This window comes from Chionomys nivalis, chromosome 7 (genome assembly GCF_950005125.1).
Source record: "Chionomys nivalis chromosome 7, mChiNiv1.1, whole genome shotgun sequence".
Taxonomy (NCBI): Eukaryota; Metazoa; Chordata; class Mammalia; order Rodentia; family Cricetidae; genus Chionomys; species Chionomys nivalis.
This window is the reverse complement of record NC_080092.1, coordinates 19104157-19130783: the sequence shown is the minus strand read 5'-3', so window position 1 is coordinate 19130783 and position 26627 is coordinate 19104157. Positions and strand designations below refer to the sequence as shown.

The window sequence follows — 26627 nt, the reverse complement described above, 5'->3', positions numbered from 1 at the left end:
TAACCTCATCCAAAAACTGCTCAGAAACACCCAGAATAATATTTGACTAATATTACTAGAGTATTTGGGCACCCCGTGACCAAGTCAAGTAGACACAGAAATTAATTACCACGAGGTCTGATTGGAGAAAACACAACCAAAACAGCAAATGTAGCTGCTCATTTTGGAAAACATTCTTTACTTTGTAGTAAGAGTGTTTTCCGTGAACCAGAAATTGTGTATTTCTACCTCTGCCACCTTGTCTGCATCCTAATGTAGACTTGCGGTTCCCGTCAAGAAGGCTTACAACCCTCAGGACAAAACAGCCCTGCCATTACTGTTTGTGGTTGTGACACAGGACAGGAGGGGGTGAAGGACAAACTTTAATGGTGTGCACATCTGGAGATTCAACATCTTCTTCCTGGTTCATGTTCTGATCGTCAGGTACACTCCACTTCTCTGGACCTGACGTTTAATTCCACTAACCGGGAGGCCAGACGGGTGTTTACATCCTACAGGGTAGTCCAGCTTAGGGGTGGCCCCAAAGCCACCAATAGAGCGGTCAGAAGCTCCTGGCTTTGCGATCGCTGTCCCTGGTGCTGACCGGAACCTAAAGCCTGTGCCAACGCACATGTTTCTGTCCTTGGTGCTGCCCATTGATGCCTCTCTTTCCTCAAGGTTTGATTGAAAGAGTGGGTTTTTGGAGCAAAGACGAAGGGCAAACATGACGTTTCTTTTGCCCTGAAGTGTTATAGGGTTTAGGTTTCTGGTCTGTGTGCCCCCATTCACAATGACCACTCACTTTCTTGTGCAAGAAATTTAGCACAGTTGATAGAGAAAAACTAAGCAGGTAACGACTGAAGCTTGCACTTGCCGGCACTTAGCCAGCAAGGAAGGGATGATGCTTCGGCAATCTCAGGAGAGAAATTTTTCTCAGGTTGGAGGTGTGGTTCAGGGAAAGTTCTTGCTTAGCTTTCAAAAGACCTCAGGTTAGTCACACGATAGCACAACGATAATTAATAACAATCAGGAAATTCTTTCCTTCTAATTTCCCATAGCCAATTATGTTAGCAATTCCCATGAATCCTGTTTTCTAATTATCTCTTGGGTTGGTCCACTCCTCACCTCCTTCAGGACTTCCACAGTGATCACAAAGGCCATCGTCACCGATTTCATCCCATGTGCCCAATTGTCATCGTGTCTTGCAAGAATTATGTTTCACCGGGCAGTGGTGGCACTTGGGAGGCAGAGGCAGATGGATCTTTGTGAGTTCGATACCAGCCTGGTCTACAAGAGCTAGTTCCAGGACAGGCTCCAAAGCTACAAAGAAACCCTGTCTCCAAAAACAAAAACAACAAAAAAGAATTATGTCTCTGGGATACTGTTCAAAGAGGAATAATTCTGGCATATAATAATTATGCCATAATACAGGTATGCTGTTTAAATGCCTTGTCATAATATATTACCAATTTGGAGATCTATGCCATCTCAGAAAGCAGACGTTCAAGAGCAATGCTTTTATTTTATTTTGCTTACTTGCTTGTTTGTTTATTGTTTTTTTCGAGACAGGGTTTCTTTATGTAACAGTCCTGACTGTCCTGGAACTCACTCTGTAAACCAGGCTGGCCTCAAACTCAGAGATCCAACTCTGTCTCCCGAATGCTGGGATTAAAGGAGTGTGCCACCACCGCCCAGCGCAGTGCTTTTATTTTAAAGAGACCAAAAGCTAATGCATTTATTCCCGTTATAAAGGTTAATCAAGAGCAATATAAAATTGGAAACAAGTCCATAGAGGAGCGCCGAGACTTGCCAAACTGTAAGTGGATGAGGAACTGTACAGGTAGGTTCTATTTTTACAGATGGGATGACAAGGTTCAAACCGTTCAAGAAACTTGCCAATGAGAACAAATCCTCAGAGTCAGATAAATTTCCTGCAACCACATAGGCAGGCAAGCAAGGGACACAAGGACTGATCAAATGCGGGCTTCTGCTCTCCTGCCACAGAGACTCCGGCCACTGGCAGAGGTGGGAGGTATGGGGGAGGGGTCTGGGAGAAGAACCCGGAGTCCCCAGGAGAGCAGAGAGCCCAGGCAAAGAGAGAAGACAAGGGGTTACAAATGAGCAGGCTGCGTCTGCGCACAGGTGGAACAGGGGGGCTTCCGGGGCTACAGGGTCGACAAAACGGCTGTGATGCAATCACGCAAGTCACCGCGTCAACGCGTGGATCCCAGGATGCGCGCACCCCAGACCCCTGCATCCAGCTGCGGTTAATCCTGAGGGCGGCCGCCGCCACCCACTTGTCCTCACTCCGCAGCAACTGCCCAGGGTCCCCCGCGATCCCCGACCACCGCGGCAATTTCCGAGATCTGCCGGGGCCATGACACCGGCGGGCGGCCGCGGCGGCTGGGGCTGGGGTGGCGGCAAGGGAGGCGGCAAGGGAGGTGACTCTGGTTCGGGGGGTAAAGGAGGCTTTGGGGCGCGCACGCGCGGCTTCAGCGGCGGCGGCCGGGGCCGGGGGCGCGGCGGCGGTGGCGGCGGCGACAGCAGGGACCGCGGCGGCGGCGGGCAGCGGCGCGGCGGGCAGGCCAAGAACAAGAACCGCCGCAGGAAGGCCATCACCGTGTCGGTGGAGCCGCATCGGCACGAGGGCGTGTTCATTTACCGCGGCGCGGAGGACGCGCTGGTCACCCTGAACATGGTGCCGGGAGTCTCGGTGTACGGAGAGAAGCGCGTCACTGTGGTGGAGAACGGCGAGAAGCAGGAGTACCGCACTTGGAACCCCTTCCGCTCCAAACTGGCCGCTGCCATCCTGGGTGGCGTGGACCAGATTCACATCAAGCCCAAGTCCAAAGTACTGTATCTGGGCGCCGCTTCGGGAACCACTGTCTCTCACGTCTCCGACATCATAGGCCCAGACGGCCTGGTCTACGCGGTCGAATTTTCCCACCGCGCCGGCCGAGATCTGGTCAACGTGGCCAAGAAACGCACCAACATCATCCCGGTACTGGAAGATGCCCGGCACCCGCTCAAGTATCGCATGCTCATCGGAATGGTAGACGTGATCTTTGCCGACGTGGCCCAGCCGGACCAGTCCCGCATCGTGGCGCTGAACGCCCACACCTTTCTGCGCAACGGAGGCCACTTTCTCATTTCCATCAAGGCCAACTGCATCGACTCCACAGCGTCCGCGGAGGCTGTGTTTGCTTCCGAGGTGAAGAAGCTGCAACAGGAGAACTTGAAGCCACAGGAGCAGCTAACTCTGGAGCCCTATGAGAGGGATCACGCTGTGGTCGTCGGGGTCTACCGGCCCCCTCCCAAGAGCAGCAGCAAGTAGCAGCAACAGAAGACAGGGAAGGTGCCCTGCACTGCCACGAGACTGAGTTGTGTCTTTGTGCCTGTCCTATTGTGTTGTTTTTCTATTAAATGAAATAAACAATTCCCAAGTGTACTTCTGTGAGACCAGGCTGGGGTTTGCAGCTGCACTAATTAACTCTCCAGTCTTGGTGGACTAATCCGGATGGTACAGGATCCTTCAAGGAAAAACTTGGGAGTGGTGTCTATTCTAATAAGCGCAGGCCTTGGCTCCATGGGGTCCCATTTTCATACACGCATCTTCTAATCAGAGGACCAGGAGAAAGAGAGCCTGGGGTTGCTGATGATCTTTGAAATATTTCCTAGGGAAAAGAGGGGGCACTGTCTGTTCCCACTGGTCAGGTCACATGACCAAGGCTGATTACAGGGGAGGGTACTAGATGCTCACCTATTCAAGCCATCTGACTCAAACCCAGACTCTTCCTGTGAGCATATTCTGTTCTTCCCTCCCTTCCTCCCTCCTTCCCTCTGTTGCCTTCCCCTTCTCTCTCTCTCCGAGACAGGGTTTCTCTGTGTATCCCTGGCTGTTCTGGAACTCGTCTGTAGACCACGCTGGCCTCAAACTCAAAGATCCATCTGCCTCTGCCTCCTGAGTGCTGGGATTAAAAGGCCCAGCTGTGTTTTCCTTTGTAACCCTGGCTGAGCTTGCACTTCAATCCTCCTGCCTCTGCTTCCTGAGTAAATGGGAACTACAGAAGTGTACCACGAAACCCAACCCGGACACAGAATTTTAGCCGTACGGTTTTTCACTCTTTTTCCAGTACTGTGGCATGTCATCATCTCCCGCAGCTCTGTTGGCTTGGTTTCCATGCCATGTTCCATGTGACGCAATGGGGCTTTCAGAGGTGAATACAAAGTGTCCAGACTTACGCAGGTGGGAGACTCTCGATGCCACTTTGGGCTTCCACTGTGATGTCTTGACTCTGCCTCTTTCCTCCAGCACACACAAAGCCGGGCTCTGAGGCCTGTGGTGTCCTCTCACCATGTCCTTGGGCATCCCTTTCTAAGGTTTCACAGTAGCAAAAGGAGGCAGGGAAGCAGACAGGGTGCTGGGTCTGACACACCCAAGGTGACATCACCAAAGGTCTACAGAACAGCCAGCAAAGACAGTTCCGGGAACTATTCCTCTCGGAAGGGAACGCTGGACTCAACACACTGGGTTCTGGCTCTCAGAACTAACCCATCCTAGCGCCGGGCGCTGGTGGCACACGCCTTTAATCCCAGCACTCGGGAGGCAGAGGCAGGCGGATCTCTGTGAGTTCGAGACCAGCCTGGTCTACAAGAGCTAGTTCCAGGACAGGCTCCAAAACCACAGAGAAACCCTGTCTCGAAAAAACAAACAAACAAACAAAAAAACAAAAAAAAACAAAAAACTAACCCATCCTAGCCTTGGCAGGCTGAAGCAGAAAGGCTAATCTGGATTACACAGTAAGATTTGTCAAAGATAAAGATAAATACAAAGGAGCAGGAGAATGAGCAATGGCAGAGCCCAGAATTTCCTAAAGCCTAGTACCCCATCCTCAAGCCCCAAGCTTCAATGCTTTCATTCACACCCCAAGCCCCACTGCCAACTGGCAAAGTCATCAGTGTGTAATCTGGGGGTGCAACATTTGGAGAGAAGGTTTGATTCCTTAGTGGTGTGCCCAGGGTGGGACTGGCAAAATGGCTCATCAGGTAAAGGGGCTTGCTGCTTACCCTGATGATGAGATCAGTCTCCAAAACCCCTATGGGAGAGGGCATGAACCAACTCCCCCAGAATGCCCTCTGATCTCCACATGCGTGCATGGTCATGTGCATGCACACACATATACAACGAAATTTAAAATGTAACTTTTAAAAGACACTTTTAAATATGTGCTCTCAGGGAGAGACCTGGCCTGGCCTGCTCTGCTCCAGGGTGCAACTCCCTGAACAACAAAAGGATAAAGCATCATGTCCTCATCCTGCACTAGAGCCCAGGGACAGTCACAGGGCTAGTCCTCTCCTTATCAGCTGAGAAAGCTGAAGTTCCAGGTGAGAAATCTCACTCAGGACATCTCCTACCCTCCCCCCAAAAGACTCACAGCCTGAAATCAAACCCTAGCAGTCTTGACTCCAAAGTTGATGTCATTTCCGCTAAGGTCTATGTGGATCCTGTTGCAATAACACATAGACCTGGTGGCTTAAACAGGTCCTTATCAGTTCCGGAGGCTACAAATCCAGGTGCACCGTGTGTCAAATTTGGCTCTACTCCACTAAGGATAGTCTACCTTCTTACTGTTTCTCACAGAAAGAGAGCTTTTTAGTATTTCTTCCTCTTCTTACAGAATTAGAGCCCCACCCTCATGACTTCTTGATCTGTTTGTTATTGCCTCCTTGAGAGTTAGCCAATAAGAGGCTACAGATAACTGGCCAGGCAGTGTTTAAAAGAACACAATTTGTATGTTGTTATTTCGGGTAAAGCTAGCCGGGAGCTGGAACACTGCCCACCGCCCTCCTCACTACAGTATCAGATGTCCTGTCAAATGTACACACGACATAGAAAAGTGGTCTCATTACAGAATAAGGAAAGCTTTCACATCTGTCTTTGAAGGTATACTACCTTACTCAAGCAGTCTAGATACACAAGAACACTTTACAGTCAGTTCATTAAACATATCATTTATTGGTTACTTTCTCAGTACCAGATATTGGAGATACAGGTGTGAACAAATCTTTACAATGTCCTTATTCCCATGGAGTTTACCCTCTAGCAGTTAACCACCATGAGATCAAACCTTATGCTAAATCAGAGTGGAGATGCAGCTGCTCAGTACTACAAGATGAAACAACCAAGAGACACATGTAGTAAATAAGAGAATTTATTTGGAAAGTAGGGTATAAAAGGCATGATTCTAACACTTATTTAGAATATTAACAAATTAGAAAAAGTCAGAAACTACAGAAAGGTAGACACCCTGAAGCTGGCTTAATGGCTGGCCACATGGGACAAACAAGTAGAACCTAAGATTCTATCATGCAAATAAACATTAAAGGAAAAAGTGTGGGAATGTTTACAGAGCAGGCCACAACAAATATTTTAAAATTTTACATTAAGAAACTGTACATAAATGGAAAAATAAATTAGGTAATTTACAAGAAATGTTTTATAGGTTACAATAGGCTATAACTTAGTTTTATTATGCATAAAGTTTGTAGCACATCATACATTTTTACATAAGATTTAATATTAGAAGAATCTAAACATAACAAAGCTTGGACTAACAAAAATAATGCCACCAATATAGTCAGGCAGCTTACACTGAAGTGACATGTGTAAGTAAAATAATCCCCAATTTAAAAAAGCTCAAAAATGGGACAGAAAATACCTAGGATTGATTTCATCAGAACTGGGCAGAACTGAAAAGAATGCCTTTTGACTTCAGTTAAAATGACAGAAATGTGCTTAGCTCAAACAGTAGGCACAAGTGACCATGTATCTGAACCTCACTTACTGCAGGAGTGATTTACATGCACGATTAGGACCATGACACTCTGCTATGCAGAACCAAAACCTTTGTTTAGAGAACAAACCAGTAGCCAGGCGGTGGTGACACACACCTTTATTCCCAGTCTTGAAAAACCAAACCAAACAAACAAACACTCCCCAAAACCCAAACTAGATTGTGAATAAAGATCAGATTCCCAAGCACAGTGCTGGAAGCCAGCAGCAAAATTCCAGCATTAACTCACACTGACTTTTACAAGTAAGGACATTGCTGCCGGGCACAGGTCTGTCCCACTAAGATCAGTAAGAGATTTTAGGTCTTCTGTCTGCCTCATTAGGTCCACCCATCTCAACTTACTTGCATGTAATTCCTTTTTCGTTTTGTAAATGTGGCTGGGAACTGTGTGTTGGACATATACAAAACTTTCAGACGGGCTTTAACTCTCTGAATTTAAAGGTGTGGTTTCTTCTTGTACAAATGAAAAGTACTAATAATTCCTACATAATTTTTAGGTTAACTGTAAAAAAATTCAAGGTACTTCATAGATGAATGTATACACATACTTTCTAACAGCTACCATAGATGGTAACTGGGGAGAATAGTATTTTTCTGGTTTTGTAAGTACTTATTAGCACAAACTAATAAAAGCCAGAAAGAAGCACTGCCAGGAATGAAGCAGTTCTTCTCAGGCTCCTGACAACTATGTAATTTCCACAGCAGCCACTGAATTCCCAGTTTACAAATAAAGATAGTGACATTCAAAGAAGCTGGGCCAATGACCAGCACACCATAAAACATCAAATCTCAATTCCACATGTATTGAATATATATACAAGACAGCACAGGGTAGCCAATAGGGAGTTGCTGTCCAAAACAGTTTAACCTTTTGTTAAGTAGAAACAAGACAGCAGAAAACCCGGGACAGTATCTTTTCACGCTGATGTTTTAAATCAACTATCACAATCTTCAAAGAAGAAAATCACATTATGAGACTCACCAGAAAAGATAATTCTTGTTACAATCTGCAAACAAAAAGTAATTTTGTAAGATTATGGGATGCAGGCCAGATGTGGTGGCATATGCCTTTCTTACCAGCACCTGGGAGGCAGAGACAGGATCTCTTGTGAGTTTTAGACCAGCACAAAATGAGTTCTAAGACAGCCAGGATTGTTACACAGAGAAACTGTCTCAAAAAGCAAAACCAAGCCAAAACAAAACCAAACAACAAAAAACCCACAACCCAGAAAAACCAAACCAAAGATGATCTGATGACACAAACGAAAAGCCAGCCTATCCGCATCACTGTCAGAACATAAGACACTCAGCGAACAGGAGCTTGGCTGGGAAAAGAAAACATTGGCATTTTGAAGCAATCATCTTAAAATCAGAGTATTTTCAAAAAGAATATATTTTGATTATTTTGTTTACAGATAGCACAAAAGTTGAATGCAAAGTAATGGACATTCATTTTCATTAAGCTTTATCAATTTTTAACATAACTTAGAATTTGTGAATTATATTCGCAAATGCAACACACTAACAGAGATAAAGTGCTCAACAAAAGAAAGATACAAATAAACTAATATGAAAGAACTTTCGTTTCTAACAAAGTGGTTTTATAGGGGACATTTGGAAACTATGGCCAGGCCAAGCTTTCCACCCAAGAATGTAACCCCCAAACAGCATTACCTTTTAGGAACAGTTCCTCAAACACAGCAAACATATGCATTCTCAGGGGCAATATCAACTAAGAGTTTTTCAAGAGTCCAAGTTTTGCAAATAATGAGAACCTCTTGAGAGGCTGGCTTTCAATTATCATGCACATTACTGACCTTGGCAATGACTTTATCCAAAGGAGGGGCCCACTACTTCCCCACCTACTTAGAGTAACAGAGGGAAATGCTGGGCTAACCTATGTGACCTGTGTATTAGAAGCCTGGGATTTGGCTAGTTGAAAGGCAACATTCTGGAGGAGTGGTGGTGCTTTAGATCTGTGTGTATTTTACCACCAAAACCATGGCTGACAATGCTCTTAGCATTTGAAGTTAATCAGAATTTTTATAAAGATTCTCTGTACATATAAAAGACAGCAATGAGTTAAAAAGTGTTTCTGGGTAATCCTTCAAAATTGACTGCACAAAACTCAGAAACTTTAGAAACTAAAGTCCCTGAAATTAATTTTGCTTCCATGAAGGAAATCCATTAGTTTGGAGAATGCTAACTACTAGGGTTATCACAGGCAGTTTTATCAGTATCAGATATTAGAAAAATCCCATACAAGAGATTACACGATGCCAACATATAGTATTTTTGGAATAGTAACAGCTTGTCTGTGCAAAATAAACTGGCGCAAATAAATGATCATCTTTATTTATTTTTTTTTAAAAAAAGCCCTCCATCTCATTCTTTTAAAAGCTCATATTAATAAAGTTCTCATGGACACACAATAGTCTTCTCTTTTAAGTAATTTTAGCACACCTTTAATCTCAGTAGTCAGGAGGCAGGTGGATTTCTTGAGTTCAAGGTTTACCTGGTCTACATAGCCAGTTCCAGGCCAGCCAGGGCTAGACTAGCTGAGACTCTGTCTCAAAAATAAAAACAGAAGTTCTAGAAAAACACTAACACAGTGGGCACTATTTATATATTTGGTTATGAAATCTTAAATGTAGTCAGTCCAAATTGAGATGTGCCATTTAAAATGTACATCGACAAAGACTAAATAATTAAAAACAAAAATAAACAAGAGGGCAAAATATATCTCCCAATATACTTTTTGCACTGATTTCACACTGAAATAACACATTAGATACATCTGTTAAAAAGAAAAAAAGGACATAAAACCCACATGTACTAAAATGACTGTAATCTATTTCTTCTTAAGTTTTTAATGTTACTGAACAATATAAAATTATACATGGTTTACATTTTATTTCTATTAAACAGCACTGCTTAAGAACACAGACCTTAGTTGGGTGGTGGTGGCACACAAATCCCAGTACTCGGGAGTAATAGGGAGGTGGATCTGAGTTTGAGGCCAGCCTGGTTTACACAGTGAGTTCCAGGACAGCTAGGACTGTTACACAAAAAAACCCTGTCTTGAAAAACTAAAACACAAAAACAAACAAAAAACACAAAAAAACCCAAACAAACAAACAAACAACAAAACCAAACCACAGACCTTCAATCAGGCTGACTGATATTAGAAGCAAGCCTATTAATAACAACAAGTTTACAGGAAATTTCTCAAGAGCAATGTAAAGCAGATTAGAATCTTGGCAGCCTTTATCAATCATGATTCTGTGTTATTAATTCATAATTACAGATTACACTTAGAAAAAGGTAAACCAATGAGCTAGCTGGTTCATGTTACATGGATCTTAGTAGGTAATTTCAGTTCCAAATGATAAAATGTTAGTTCCACATTAACCAAAGTATAGTGATCAAGTGAATATGAACACTATCCTTTTCTTAAAGACAGCCCTAAACCTATAGTTGCTGATTTATAGAATTTCCACAGGTAGAACATCTGCAGTTTCTATCATTTAATTATTTTCTTATCTGCATGAATACTTGAGTCAAAACCATTTAAACAAAGGAAGCAGTCAGTGGCATTCCAGCTGGAACTGGCCACTTCTATACAAACACTGACAAAGACAACCTCGAGTGGGCTCATTTCCAAGTTCCAAGCAGTCTACTGAGCAAACACTTATCTTCATATGCTTCCCTCTGCAGACACTATTTGTATGTTCGTATCTTTAAATACCACCTCCACATAAAATCTGAATACTACATGGAGAACTGTCTTATCAAGCACCTCTTGACAATCTGGTAGAAACCTCTCACTACTCAACACTGGGGTCTCAGAAGCCATACTGAAATATTTTTTGAAATGTAAACAATTTCTAACCTCTTTAAGGTTATTTCCAGAGATATTGGTAATTAATACAGGACCTTTCCTTTACAGACTCAACTTTATGGAACTACTGGCCTCCAAAATGTTACTGCAAATGTAAAATCTGAGAGATTTAGCTTTATAAAAATCAGAAATTTAAAATCAAGAATTCCAAGGCAGAAGGAAACATCAATTTTGGATCCTCAATGCTTTTATAGCCAAAAAATATGAATATTGATCCATTTTAACTCAGTAATACTGTCTCAGAGTCCCAGTTTTACAACACCCTTTTAGACATCTGATTCTGTCCATCACTATGGTTTGTAGGATTAAATCAGCTTTCACAGTTCAGACTTAATGAGAAGAAAGAAGTATGTATGTCTGGGCCTGAGATACATACATACAAGGAAAGAGAACAGAATGTCACTCACTCGAACTGTATTCCATTTGAATAGTCCAAGGACTTAATTAGACAGATTCCAAAGCAAGCGATTATGCCCTCAATTTTAAAACATCTTAACACATATACTGATTAATGCATGAAATAAAAAAAATGTAATACCACCAAATATGTGCAAAAATTTCAGAGATTCAAAAGAAAAATTCAGGTTTGTGTTTAAACACAGTATTTCCACTCATCAACTGAGGGAAAACTGTATTTACGGGGAAAAGTCATAGACACATGCTTTTTTGAGGAGGATATGTTATAAAACTACTACCACAATTAATACTTAATATTGCCTTAACATTTCTAAAGTCATAGAAAATGATCATCTTTGATTGCCAGTACAATAAATTATGATACAGAGGATGTTACTTCCTGTTCACTAGTAACCAAACATACATAAAACAGACTCCTAACAAATATTTAGTATTAATTATTTTGCACTAGCAAACATTTCTGAGATTTGAAGATTTGTGTTTGAGCATACAGTACTACAATGTTGGCTACATCAAATAAATAGAAAATCATTTTTTGAGAAAAGTTCAACAATCAAGAGGCTGTATTGCATTTAAGATGGAACGCTGGCTATATATACACACAAGGGGACAATCAATGAGGAATACTTCCCATTACAGAGGTCTTTCCAGGCAGCAAAGCTCTGAGCTCACCATTCTGACATTTAAAATCAACACATACAGCGTAGCTCCTTTGGTTCCCAGTGACAAACAATGAACGCAGTTTCTGGACCAGTTCCTCCTGGATGACATTTCTTAGTGAATATCTGATGTTCTAGCTGAAATTTGGCAGTCCAAGAAGTGCACCAACAGCTCCAAAGTATCCCTGCATAAGGCAATGTAGCTTTTAAATTAACTTGTTAAGAACACACATTTATATACATCAAAGAATACATTCCACAAAACAAACTAGACCCAGGAAAAGAAGCATCAAGTCCAACAGAACCCAGCAAACCATCAAAACTAATACAGAAGGAAAGGAGAACAATCATCTATTAAAACAGCACTTAGGTTTCTGAAAATAGCAACTCCCTCTCCTTGCTAATTAACAACCTTAAATGTAAATGTAAATGCCCCCAACTAAAAAGACACAAACTAACGGCCTGAATTAAATATAAAAAGAACTAGCCAGGTATGTTAAGACATATTTTCAATCCCAGCACCGGGAAGGGGCAGATGTAGAGGCAAGTAGATTTCTGAGTTTGAGGCCAGTCTGGTTCACAGATTAAGTTCCAGGACAGCCAGGGCTAAGAAAACAAACAAATCAGAGAGATATCAATAAACAATTTAATGATGCACCTACAAGGCTCTTGAAAAACAGCCAATATTAAACAGAGCAGACAGCAAGAAATCCTATCAGGGAAGAAATGAATGAAATTGAGATTTAAATAACAACAAAAAAAAATCAACCAAAGAGCTGGTTCTTGGAAAAGTCAGTAAGACTGACAAACTTGAGGTCAGAGGATGTCATTACTAAGACTCCAATAAAAAACTTTAAGCTGGGGCTGGAGAGATGGCTCAGTGGTTAAGAGCACTGGCTGCTCTTCCAGAAGACCTGGGTTCAATTCCCAACACCCACATGGCAGCTCACAACTGTCTATAACTCCAGTTCCAAGGGATCCAACACCTCATACAGGCAAACCAATGTAAATGAAATAAAAACAAATCTATTTTTTAAAAAATAAATAAAAAACTTTAAGCTGCACTCTATATACTTTTGAAACAAGTATCTGAGATTTGAAGATTTGTGTTTGAGCATACAGTACTACAATGTTGGCTACATCAAATAAATAGAAAATCATTTTTTGAGAAAAGTTCAACAATCAAGAGGCTGTATTGCATTTAAGATGGAACGCTTAAAACTACGGCTTTTAGATATTAATATTTACACAACTAATATAGCAACCCTGTATCCTCCCTCCCTTTAGTCAATAAACAAAAAAAACTCCTTTGACACTCTTAGAAGGGTGAGAACATTCCACTCTAATTTGTACAGAGAGCTGTGACAATGAGATAGGGAAACTTACTGTAGCAATACTTTGAATGTTATTAATCCAAAATAATGTAAGCATTAGATTTCATTATATGAGACTGATTGACTACACAGATTGGAATTTAACTGGATATTGTAACTAGGAAAAAAAAGACTGGGAGGTGAGCTGTTTGGTTTTTTATTTGTTTGTTTGAACACAGGGTCTTGTCATGTAATCCTGGCTAGCCTGGAATTTATACAGAGTAGACTGGCTTCAAACCTAGGCTAAAACATCTTGCGTTTGCTTCCTGACTCTTATAGTGTTAGTGTTAGTACTAACACTATAGTGTTAGCAGAACTGAAAAACAAATCTTTCGGATTTCAAGAATTTACAATAGTTACTTCTCAGGGTGGGATGTGTTATAATACTTTGAGGGAATTAAAAAGAACCCCTTTGTCACGACACAGCCCAGATCTCGGAAAATAATCATTAAATACAAGGAACTAAGCTTGATTCCCTAAACCAATGTAAATAAAAAAGCCAGGTCTATCTTTCTAAGACCAGATGTTTTCATACCTCATGTTCTAGAAACAATGCTTTCAATTGACCTTTTGACCAGTAATCCAAAGCATATGCCAGAAGTTTCATAGAGAGAGTATTGACACGTAAAAAGTTTCCAACGAAGACAACTCTGTTTATTTTCTGAAAAAAAAAAGAAAATAACTTTTAAGGCCTTAAAATATTTATGTAAGAATGTTAGTGTCATTCATTAGTACTTACATGGCATACAGTTCTACACTTCTGATTATTCATGAATTAGATAGTTAAAGAGTGAATTCTAATGTCAAATGTGAACTCTGCACTTTAGTGCTGATGTCATGTCCTACATGTTCTTGGATTACAACCAAATATACCAAGATCCAGAGTATCCCGAGTGAGGGAGGCTTCACAGATGTATGGAAGGTGTGGCAACAGCCTATACTTTCCTATTTCAGTTTTACTGCAAACCTAACATTGATCTAAAAAGTACTATCTAGCTGTTGTAACCAGGTACCATGCAATGCAACCTGGCCTTCCCGAGTTGGACAGTAGAAATGAATGGGGAAAAGGAACCTGAAGTGTAAGTGACATAAAAGTTGCTAAAGAGGAGGAAGATGTGGGGCAGAGGAACAAGAGGCATAAACCAACTAAAACATAATTTGGGAGCTGGAGAGATGGCTCAGTGATTAGAAAGAGGACCATAGTTCTATTCCCAGCACCACCTTGGCTGTTCATTCTAGCCCCAGGAAATTCAATCCCCTCTTCTGTCCTCTACAGGCACTGCACGTAAATGGTGCAGATATATGTGCAGGAAAAATAACCATACACATAAAATTAAAAAAAAAAAAAAAAGTTTAGGCTGGAGAGCTGGCTCAGCTTTAAAGAGTATTTTCTACTGATGGCAAACCTCAGGGACCCTCCTGTCTCCCCATCCATACCTGCTGGGGTTATAGGCCCAAAGTCACACCGGACTTCTTACACGGGTGCTAGGGATTCAAATTCAGGTCCTCTGCACAGTAGTCACTGAGCCATATCCCCAACCCTCCATATTTTTCTTAAGGCAAGCAACACAGGTCCCACAGACAGCATGTGAAGAACAAGTCTCAATGCCTTCATAGCCCTGTACAATGCTGCTTGATCCATATGCAACAAGGCAGCACTGTAAAGAAGCCGAGGGCAGTAAGAAACTTTCAAGTATCTCAGTAACTGAATACTCCACTAATTATAAACAAGAATCTGTTTTTTTTCAATAGCTATCTCAAAATGTTTTATACTTATGTTTAACTCCCATTTAGATTTAGACTGTGTATTCATTTGAGAGTAAGTACTTATCTGTCCTATATCTGGTCCCAAGTTGGCTTCTTTTTGTCTTGCAGGGCTAGGGACTGAACAATAAGGGACTTATGCTATTTGACATAGTTTTTTCTTTCTTTTTATTGGTTATTTTGAAGCAGAAGCTGACTGTGTAGCCTTGGCTGAACAGGAACTCTCTTTGTAGATCAGGTTGCCTTTGAACTCAAAGAGATCTACCTGGTTCTGCCTCCTGAGTAAACAAACCTTAGGCAAACTAGATAGACAAGATATTTTATCCAGGAGTGTAAAGAAATGGATCTCAATCTGAGAGGCCTTCCTGGAAAATAAGGTGTTCTGTTAGATGCACAGGAATCAATTTATTTTTATTTGAAAATAAAACAAAAAAACCAAGGTCTCTCTAGCCCCAAATGGCCTGGAACTAGCTATGTGAATAAGCCCCAAACTCAGAGTTCTGCCTCCTGAGTGCTGGGATTAGAGGCATACACCACTATGCCCAGATTTTTTTTTTTTTTTTTTGCAAAATTAGAAGATCTTGGACACCTCCTTACCTCATTAACAGCACACATTCTCGCCACAGAGCCAATGTTATTGGTAATTGTAACTAAGGTAGCTCTCGCCAGATCCTCTTTACTAACAGTTTCTCGCTTCTCCTTATAAATCATATTTCCAAAACTGTCAAAAAATCAAAACAAAGGAACAGAGAAGTCAAATCTATTGATAACAATTAATAATTCACACAGTAACTTACGTATCTATGATAGCTCTATACAGTAAGGGTCAAAAGAGCATGAGCACATATGGAAAAGCTCAAAACAAAAATCCATGAGGAATAAGCAACATTTTAAAAAGAACTAAAAGTTAAAAAAAAAAGCAGACTTTCTTGTTACTATGAAGCAAAGACTTTTATTACATCTATATATTAAGACCAATATACACAAGAAAATTAAAGTCATTTTAGGAAGTCAGAAAAAAGTGCACTGACTTGCTTTTAAAGTCAAAATATTGTTAAAGATGATTTCAGCTCTAATGTCAAATCCTTTTCATTCAATAACACAAGTATTTATGACATACCAAGCATTATACTAGACACAAAAGGTACCTCAAGCAGTATATTGCTTAGGTCAGCACTGTTCAATAAAAATATGTGCCACATAGTACATTATCTATCAACCATATTTGAAAGGGTAAAAATAAAGGTAAAATTAACTAGAAGTGTTCATCTTACTAAAAAGCCAATACATCTAAATGCTGTCATTTGACTATATGGCATGCATTAACTACATTCCAAATGCTTGTTGTACACATCTTGTTGAAGCTATCCCTATGGACAAGGAAGATCATATAGGAGAGCCACGTAAGTGTAACAAGATAGACAGACCAAATTACAGGGAGCAATAAAAAGAATAAAGATTGCATTTTGAGGTAAAAAAAAAAAAAGCTGAGGTTTTCCACATTAAAAAGAGAGAAGTAGAAGGAATATTACAGACAGAAGCAACCAAGGTTAATGACCAAGATAAATGTCACACAAAAATAATGAAACATGTATGAGATCACAAGTGACATCACATGTGAAGAGTGAAGGGTCTCTACAAGAATTCAGAGATGTGCTGAGGAGGCAAAGTCCACTACTACTTCTAGAGGACACTGGATATCCTGAGAGCAACAGTCAATCACAACATAACGCAAAGCACACAGAAACACAGAGAGGAATTCATGAAGCTCTATCCCTCGAGGATCTAAAGGAGTTAAAAGCTGATGGGGGCAGGAAAATGACACATTTTCTTCAGCTACATAGCCACTGCTATGTTGCCAATGTACCGATGAGCAACACTAAATTCATTAGGTCATGAAAGGAAACCCAAAAAGTAGAAGGGGACTAACTAGCATCAGCACCGCCCGGCTCTGACTAGCTACTTAGAAAAGGATCAACACAAGTAGGAATGGGACAGGAGAGAGTATCAGGGGTGAACATGATAAAAATAAATTATATTAGCCAGTGGTGGTGCACATGCCTTTAAAAGTGAGCTCCAGGATAACCACGAATACAGAGAAATTCTGTCTCAAAAAACCAAAACAAAATTTATATTTACAAATTAAAACACCACAATGAAACCCATTATGTGTAAAATAATACACACTAACAAAATTTTAAATTGTTTAGAAAAATTTTATATTAATATAAATATAACTTTTTAAATGTCTGAAAAGCACAAAAATGCCTTAAACAGGTAAGTTTTCTAACAGAAAGATGTAACATCATAAAGTATCATTTTTCAATCATTATTTATTCTCTCCCTGTGTGTGTGCATACACAGACAAGAAGACAACTTGCAGAAGTTAGTCCCCTACTTTTACTATGTAGGTTCTGGGGCTCAATCTAAGGTAGACAGGCACGGCAGAAGCACCCTTACCCAATGAACCATCTTACTGGCCCAAGGATGTCTTTAGATGTTTCAGAATTAGTAAGTTTTCCCTTCCTGTTTTTGGTTTTTTGATAGTGTCTCAGGGTGTGGCCCTGAGTGGCCTGGAAGTCCTTTTGTAGAACTTGGTAAGAGTTTCACCTACCTCTGCCTCCTAAATGATGGGATTAACAACATGTGCCAATATGATCAGATGAGAAGTTTCTTTTTGTTCTGCAGTTCAGGGAATCAAACCGACGTGCGCATACTAGGCAAATGCTCCTCCACTGAGAAATATCACCAGCACAAGAAAGTCTTTTTTATAGGGTGCACACAGGGTAAACTTCATAACGAATTTGTTTGGTTGGTTTTTTGAGACAGGGTTTCTCTGTAGCTTTGGAGCCTGTCCTGGAACTAGCTCTTGTAGATCAGGTTGGCCTTGAATTCACAGAGATCTGCCTGCCTCTGCTTCCAGAGTGCTGTGATTAAAAGCGTGTGCAACCATTACCCAGCTATTTGTTTTCAAGACAGGGTTTCTCTGTGTAGTGCTGAATGTCCTGGAACTTGCACTGTATACCATCAGGCTGACCTCAAACTCAGAGATCCACCTGCCTCCGAAGTGCTGGGATTGATGCATGCAACATTACTGCCCAGCTTGAGTCTTTTATTTTTAAACTACTTCAATGTAAACTTGGGCTCTATACAAAGAAATCACCCTGGGGCTGGAGAGATGGCTCAGTGGTTAAGAGCATCGCCTGCTCTTCCGAAGGTCCTGAGTTCAATTCCCAGCAACCACATGGTGGCTCACAACCATCTGTAAAGAGGTCTGGCGCCCTCTTCTGGCCTTCAGGCATACACACAGACAGAATATTGTATACATAATAAATAAATAAATATTAAAAAAAAAAAACAAAGAAATCACCCTTAAACCCCATGACATACTATTTTACAAAAACTAAATAGACAACATGAATAACTTACCTTGATGCCACAGCCCAACCTGGCAGACCAAATCTTTCATAATCTCCTCCATAAATATCTCGGACCAGTCTATCAGCTTGGGTGCTGTCACCTTTGGATGCCATTTCAAGAGCCTCCTCAAAACTTTCACAGCCAGTCAATAAACTGCATAAACCAAGAAAGGTGCCCCCTCCAAGGCTAAATAAAGCAAAATAAGATAATTTTGTTAAATTGCATTTACATTTATTTTCTTTTCCAACGTAAAAAGATAACATTCATTTATTGAATAAACAAACACAGATGGAAAGCATGGTAATTACTAAATATAAACATATTAAAAAAGAAAAACTACTTAGGAAGACCAAACCTGCCATCTCAAAGGCTAAGTCTGCTAGGAAGAAAAATCCCACCTGAAATCTAATGGCTCTGTAATTGCTAAAAATATACTACTGTGTGTGCATTAAAAGAAATACTAATAATAGGCTGGTGAGATAATGCATGCTACAATTGTCAGCACTAAAGAAGCTGAGACAAGAGCTGGAGTTCTGGGTCAGTCTGTCCAACACAGAAAGGATGTCTATGTCCTAAAAATATCACACAAAGAGGGGAATCTGTGCTTTAAATTCCCAAGAAATGACTCTGTGAAGGTTTACTTAGTTGCCCAACTAGACTAAAATCAATTCAGCTAGTCTAACATGAACCAGACAAATACTTAGAGAGAAAGTATATATCAAGATGATAATCACATTAATGATAAACTTATTCGGTACTATTCCCATATCATTCTGGACATGCCGATGAAATGTAATTGTGCAGTTCTAGTCTTTAAATGCAAAATCTTTGCTTGCTAGACTCACCTAAATCTCTTATTTTTTTTCAGTTAACAAAAACAAGAAATGTTTTGTACAATTACTGGTTAATGACAGCACAAAAGTGGGCTTTTAAAGGACTAATCACTATTAGAGTACTAATGCGCTTAAGTATTTCAACGGCACTACTGCTTTAAAATTAACTCCCCCCTTTTAACCCATCTAAAATATCTCAAAATTTTTGCTCACATAGTTAAACAGGCATTGCCACCTATCCTCAAAAGTTAATGAAATATACATAAAAGAAAGTCTTGCAAAACCCTTCACATTCATATTTCAGATTATTAAAAAGTTATGGTATACCTGAGAACAATATAGTCTATAAGGAGTTCACATTAAATTCATCCTAAAAATTAACTACAGGGCTCGAGAAGGGGCTCAAAGGTTAACTGTTCTTGCAGAGGCCCTGGACTCAGTTCCCACCATCCCTTTCGGGCAGCTCACAACTACCTGTACCTCAGTTCCGGGGGTCTGACACCTTTGGCCTCTATAGACAAATGCACAAATGTGTTGCACATTAAATTCACATACATATAAATAAAAATAAGCACAAAATAATTAGCTACCCCATTATCTAATATTGTAGCGTAAATGCAAATCTATATAGTACAAAGGCAAGTTTTATGCTTAAATATAAAAATTGAAAAATTTGCCGGGCGATGGTGGTGCACGCCTTTAATCCCAGCACTCGGGAGGCAGAGGCAGGCAGATCTCTGTGAGTTCGAGACCAGCCTGGTCTATAGAGCTAGTTCCAGGACAGGCTCCAGAGCCACAGAGAAACCCTGTCTCGAAAAACCAAAAAAAACAAAAAAAACAAAACAAACAAAATTGAAAAATTTTTTTTAAAAAAGAAAAATGCTACAGAAATTACACAAAAATATCAAGATAATGTAATTCTGAAGTCAACAGAATGCTGATTACCACTGCTAGTTCTGTTAAACCCAGGGAAAAACATGGTGGCAGACGCCTTTAATCCCAGCACTCAGAAGGCAAAGGCAGATGGACTCTGTGAGTTCAAGGCCAGCCTGGTCTATGGAATGAGTTCCAGGACAGGCTCCAAAACTACAGAGAAACCCTGTCTCGAAATAAACAAAGCAACACAAAAAAAAAAAACAAAAAATAAATCTTACAAAAAGAGATCTGCAGCATTTTAATTTACACATCTTTTTAAAGACATTACTTTTATGTGGTTCAGTGTTTTGCTTGCATACATGTTCTGTACTATGTATATGGCTAGTTTCAGCCAAGGTTACAACCTCTGGAACTGGAGTTAAAAAAGGCTGTGAGCTGCCATGTGGGTGTTGAAATTGAACCTGGGTCTTCTGCAATAGCAAGGTCTCCTAACTGCTGAGCTATCTCTCCAGCTCCCTATATATTTTGCTGCTGCACAAAAATGTATTTATTATTTTTCTGGTAAAACGAAGGAACTGGCAATATACTGATACAGCTGGGGGTCCAATTCAGAGTAGCATACTTACCTAGCAACAGCACAAGGGCCTATGTTTGATCTCTAGCACCAAAAATAAATAGACGGACAGATAAATAAAACAAAATACACCCCAGAACTTTTATGCATAAAAAATGACGAAGAATGTAATCAGACCAAAAAGATTACTACCTTGTTCCAGTCACTCTTTTATAGTTGTCTTTGGAATGAACTGCTAAAATACTGACTCCTGAGCCAATATTCACTACCAGCAGTGGATAAGGATCATCCAGGTTAAAAGGCATCTTTTGGCATCGCTCAGGTTCTGAGGCATTAGCAAAATAATAGCATTCTGCTTGTCCATTGAAACTGACAGAATCTATATACAGTAAGCCCTTTACAAGGCAGTCAAGTTCATCCAGTTTGTGCAGGTGGAGGTTTCCAATCTGGAAGAAAAAACAAAAATCAGAATTTTAAAAATATCAAACAAATATACTTGGTTTAACTATATTGAATAGTTTTAATAGATTTTATAAAACTTCAGTATTTTTTAAGGTACTGCAGCTTTTCTTTATTTAGGGTCAAAATCTATCAAGGATTTTACTTAGTCCACTAGTTCTCAGTGAAGGCAGCATCACCTGGGTATTTTAGATTTCAGTGGATGAAGTGGAGGCATGAGTAAAAGAGACACACTGACTACTCTTCTAGATGACCGGAGTTCAACTCCAGCTCCAGGGACTCTGATACTTTTTTCTGGTCACCTTGGTCACTAGACACGCACATGGTATATAGACTTACATGCAGGCAAAACACCCATGTACATAAAATAAAAATAAACCACCACAAAATTAAAAAAAAGAAAAAAATTCAGAGGACAGGTTTATGGAATGGTAGACATTTGTTATACACAGGACAGTTATGCAAACTTCAAAATCACCTCACCTCTGAGTTACTTGACTATTCTGATACACATTAATTTTATCTATCAATGCACACAAACATAAGGTATTGCTCAGTTTTAATGTATATATTAATCTGCTAGGTCAATATTCCAAAATACTGAACTACAGGTGAATTACAGGTGATAAAATTCAAATACGGAAACACAATATCCCTTCAATAGTTCTCTTGCCACATATACTATAACCTCAAGGACTAGAGGTGCATACTAATATAACTTATTATAGGAGATGGCTAATAGAGATAGCTAATATAAATACAAAAACGCCGGGTGGAGTTTGAGGCCAGCCTGATCTACACTGAGAAATCCTGTCTCCAAAAACCAACAAAACCAGCCCTTGACCCCAACAACAACAACAACAAAATTAAAACAAATGTAAAACAGTAAGACTGCCTGATTCACTGGGCTTTTCTCATGTACCACATTCCATCAACATACTGAAATTTGGGGAATGCAGACAGCCCATAAAGTCGATAAAATGTTCCAAGTCAAAATCTAGTCATGCACATATGCTTCAGGGAAAATGAAATTAAGGAACACCCTAGATCAGCAGTTCTCAATCTGTGAGGCCTGATCCTTTGTGGGAGGGGTCAAAGAATCCTTTTAAGGATTGAATCAGGTATGTTGCATATCAGATATTTATATCATGAATTATAACAGTAGCAAAATTACAGTTATGAAGTAACAATTGAAATGATTTTATGGTTGGGGTTCACCACAGCATGAGACACTGTATTAAAGGGTATCAGCATTGAGAAGGTTGAGAAATACTGTTTAGAAGCCCAGAATTATATTTAAAATTGAATATTCTTATTAATTTTTGGTTTTCAAGTAATAGACACCTACTGTGCGAAAATCTTTCTCAAACTTGTAAGCACCGCCTCCTGTAGCACTCAGCACCGTTTGTAAGGTTGAGAAGTTTTTATCTCTCCCCATTTGGATAAAAGTAGGCAGGTCCTGGGTTGGAAATCTGATAAAGTGCAAGTTCCCTCTTCGTCCAAAAAGTGTTAAGTCCTTCAGTTCAAGGTGTACGTCCCGAATGCCAGTAGATCCATATGCTACGTTAGAAGTCAAATATTTCCGAATGCTTTTTAAGCTCTCAACTTCCTCCTGTTCTTCCTCTGCTGTGATATCGATAGGCTCAAAATATGAGAGCTTCACTAGAGTTCCCCCAATGTCCATGCCAAACCATGGGAAAGCTGTGAATTAAAAGAAAAAAAAAAGACACACACACACATATATAATGATTGTGGGGAAACTAGAATGGTTAGATAGCCACAAACTTCATTTACTCTTTAAGTAGTAACCTTAATGGCTAAGATTTACCTATCACACATTAATTCATTTTTCCTTCAGTTGTACTTGTACACTTGTTCCCCTTGGATTTTTTTCTTTTCTTTTCTTTTTTTTTTTTTTTTTGAGACAGGGTTTCTCTGTAGCTTTGGAGCCTGTACTGGAACTAGCTCTGTACACCAGGCTGGCTTCAAACGCACAGAGATTCATCTGTCACTGCCTCCCAAGTGCTGGGATTAAAGGTGTTCACCACCATCACTGCCCAGCTATTTGTATACTTTCTAAAAACTTACATGATATTGAGACATTGCCCAAGACTTTTAAATTCTTTTTTTTTTTTTTGGTTTTTCGAGACAGGGTTTCTCTGTAGCTTTGGTGCCTGTCCTGGAACTAGCTCTTGTAGACCAGGCTGGCCTCGAACTCACAGAGATCCGCCTGCCTCTGCCTCCCGAGTGCTGGGATTAAAGGCGTGCGCCACCACCGCCCGGCGACTTTTAAATTCTTTATCTGGTATGCACTCCTATTCACCCATTAAATGCTTACTTATCATGTGACTCAGGTGACAAGAAGAATTTAAACACATCAGTTATCACTAGGATTTGAAAATTATTGTTCAGTTTTTAAAAGTTATTTATTTTATGTGTACAGAGGAGGGACCAACCATATATCAATTATTCTGCTACAAAGAGATTTTTGGTTACTTTCAATACCTAAGTATGAGCCAGATGGTGGTGGCGCATCAGTGCCCACCCCCTCGCCTTCCCCATATGATCTTTTTTTATTTTTATTTATTTTAGTTTTTTTGAGATAGGGTTTCTCTGTGTAGCCCTGACTGTCCTGGAACTGGTTCTGCAGACCAGGCTGGCCTCAAACTCACAAGAGATCTGCCTGCTTCTGCCTCCCATGTGCTGAGATTAATAAAGGCATGAGCCACCACTGCCTGGCAACCACTAAAAAAGCAGAGAAAATGAGTTTGCTGAAAGATGTCACGTGTTCCCAGATGCACTAGTTTTTTGTGTGAGTTATTTGGAGCAGGGTCTCCTGCTATACAAGAACCAAGAAGACAAATGTGCTTTTCCATGCTAGCCTAGGGCTTATTAGTTTAATCGGGAAAATGTAAACCTAAACCTTCACTGTTTCTCTGGCTTTCTTTTTGCTTTTTCTGTTCTTGATTTTTTGAGACAGGGTTTCATCATGTAACTCCAGCTGGCCTGGAACTTGTTTTGCAAACCAGACTGGCTGGCCTCAGAACTCTTGAGAATCACAGGTCCCTTGAACTAACACAATTAAAAAAAAAAAAATTGTTAATGTATTTCATGGGCAGATAATCTAAAATTAAAACAACAATAATAAAATTGTGTTTCCCAAGTATTTATTTAGACTATGTCCTGTAGGTGGGATGGAAACGACACTGTACTTTGAGCAGCTCCGTGGAGAGTGCTGAAAAGTTACTGAGGCGAAGTTCAGTCGCCCTCATCTTTAAACAATAAAAACTCACATTTCAGTAACTGTTTCTAGACTGCTTTGGAAGCTGCTTCCGTGGGGTTTACAGGACCCCTTAATGGGAGCAGGCAGGGAAGGTGTTCAGAGCCCCCTTTCTAACTTGACCTCGGGGAGCAGTAGGGAGGATAGCCTAGAACACTAGAAACCATAAAACCTCGGGCTAAGACAGAGCACGGATCCCCACATCCCTAGCTTGCAGAGACTGAAGGAGCAACAGTCACAAGGACCGAACCAATGAATAACCCAACTGCAGAAATTAAAGGCTTTTAAAAGGCAGCTTGTGAAACTTGAGGTGCTCTTTGACAGCACGGTTAGAGCCTTCGCAGTCTATGCATGCACGACTACAGAAAAAGCTCAAGGTATTTACCACGACATTAATGTGCTTCGAACTGGGTAGCTGAAATATAGGTTTTTTTTTTAAGTCTTCTTATTTATTTGCTTTCGAAAACACAAACCAACTGCTATTCTAACTTGCCAAGGCAATTTACCTATTGGCAGACCACACACACAGGCGTTGAAAAGGTCCAATGGCAACAGAAGACAACTCCCAGGAACCTACCTGGACTTCAAGGACACGCGCAGAAATCAGGAAAAAAATGAAAAGGTATCAACCCCTAGCCGGGAGCCCCGACCACCTTTCCGCCCTGACACCAAGACTGGACCGATGTGCAATCCCGTTTGGTAAAACCCGAGTCAAAAATCTCCCGTGCTCCTCCCAGATCCTCTCCAGGAGCAAGTGGGAGCAGAGGGCTGGGGGGCGGCAGAAGCACGCCGGGCGGGCGTGCACGGGGGTAGGGAAGCGCGCCGCCTGCAACCTGGGGCTGCTGCGATCCCTCCCTTCCCTCCCTGGCGGGCGCCCGCGAACAACCCCCAGATCAAAGCAGGCCGCTCCGCCCGAGGCTCCCAGGGCCGCCTTCCCAACCCGCGGGTCCCGGCTCCCATCTTACAGGGTTTTTTGGCATCCTTGATCTTCATGGCGTCGGCCTAAGGCGCGAGGAGTAGCCTCGGGTGCAGAGCGCAGCGAAGACCAGGGAACACTCCGGAGCAGATCGGGCCGCGCGGCGAGGCCCGGCCGGCCGGTTCCTCCCCTCAGGCCGGGCGGGGCGGGCCTAGGGCGGGGCGGCGGCGCCTGAGGCGACGGGCGGCCCACGGGGCGGCCCCGCAACCCCGCAAGGGGCGGCCGGGACCGAGCGAGCTGGGGAAGGCCGCGGGCCTCTCCGCTCCGTGGCCTCCCGCAGCCGCTCCAAACAAAAGGCCCCGGTCCCCCGAGCCGCCGCCGCCGCCGCCACCGCCACCACCGCCACCGCCGCCGCCGCCGCCGAACTAAGAAATAGCCCGCCCAGGCCCAGCGCCCACGTGACTCAAGCCCCCTCGCCTCACTCTCCGCAAGGCTGCTAGGAGTTGTAGTTCTCTGCAGCGTGAGACTCTACTCTCCTGCGGCAGATGCGCAGACAGACTACAAAGCCCAGGATGCCTCGCGACCCCCTTTTATAGACCCCCCCCTCCGCTTCCGGCGATCTCCTCAGAGTGGTCCCAGCGGGAAGGAGGCGGGGCTTTAGTCACGCCAGCAAGAAGGCTGCCAATGGTGGTAGCCGTGGGCGGTCCGGGTAGTTCCCGGGCTCTGGTCTCTGAAGAGAGGGGCTGTGAACTCTGTAGGCGCTGTCATGGCTGTCACTCAGCCTCCGATTTTTCTCCCTGAGGGTTATTGTGCCAAAAGTCAAAGGTCCAAACCACTGAGTGCGTTTGATGACTTAAAGTCATTTACGAGGGAACTCACTGAAGGAACACTTTGAATATTGGGGTTGGGATGAGGTCGTTATGATGGTGACATTTACTACACGAGTATTATTTACTGTAGTCTTGCAGCCTTCTGAGTTCTGAGCCACATGCAATTTTTATATATTGTGAAGGTACAGCAGGAACGGGGCAGCCGAAACACTTGAAAGTTGCAGGGCGGTGGTGGCGCTCGCCCTTAGTCCCAGCTCTCAGGGAGGCAGAGGCGGGTAGAGCTCTGTAAGTTCCAGGTTAACCTGGTCTACAAAGCGAATTCCAGGACAGCTAGGGCTACACAGAGAAACCCTATATCGAAAAAAAAAATTAAAAGAAAAAAACAAAACTTGGAAAGCAAATCCTCTTTGCCCATGTTCCACGTTCCTCGCAGGGTCTCCCTAGTTCACTCTTTACAGAGAGGAAAGGGACTTTCTGAGAAGAGAATTAGAT

General features: G+C 41.7%; 2 protein-coding genes across 2 annotated transcripts; one reads left to right on the top strand and one right to left on the bottom strand.

Annotated features, from left to right (window-relative positions):
• Positions 1-2221: 2221 nt before the first annotated feature.
• Positions 2222-3417, top strand: Fbll1 (fibrillarin like 1). The gene has a single exon (XM_057776254.1). It carries the CDS (start codon positions 2357-2359, stop codon positions 3311-3313), a length of 957 nt encoding a protein of 318 aa, XP_057632237.1. The 5' UTR covers positions 2222-2356; the 3' UTR covers positions 3314-3417.
• Positions 3418-6009: 2592 nt separating this feature from the next.
• Positions 6010-25764, bottom strand: Pank3 (pantothenate kinase 3). The gene is made up of 7 exons (XM_057774466.1): positions 25355-25764; positions 22458-22810; positions 20843-21096; positions 18377-18553; positions 15545-15668; positions 13719-13844; positions 6010-11995 (listed from the first exon to the last, which is right to left on the bottom strand). Exons 1-7 carry the CDS (start codon positions 25380-25382, stop codon positions 11945-11947), a joined length of 1113 nt encoding a protein of 370 aa, XP_057630449.1. The 5' UTR covers positions 25383-25764; the 3' UTR covers positions 6010-11944.
• Between the last annotated feature and the right edge of the window lie 863 nt (positions 25765-26627).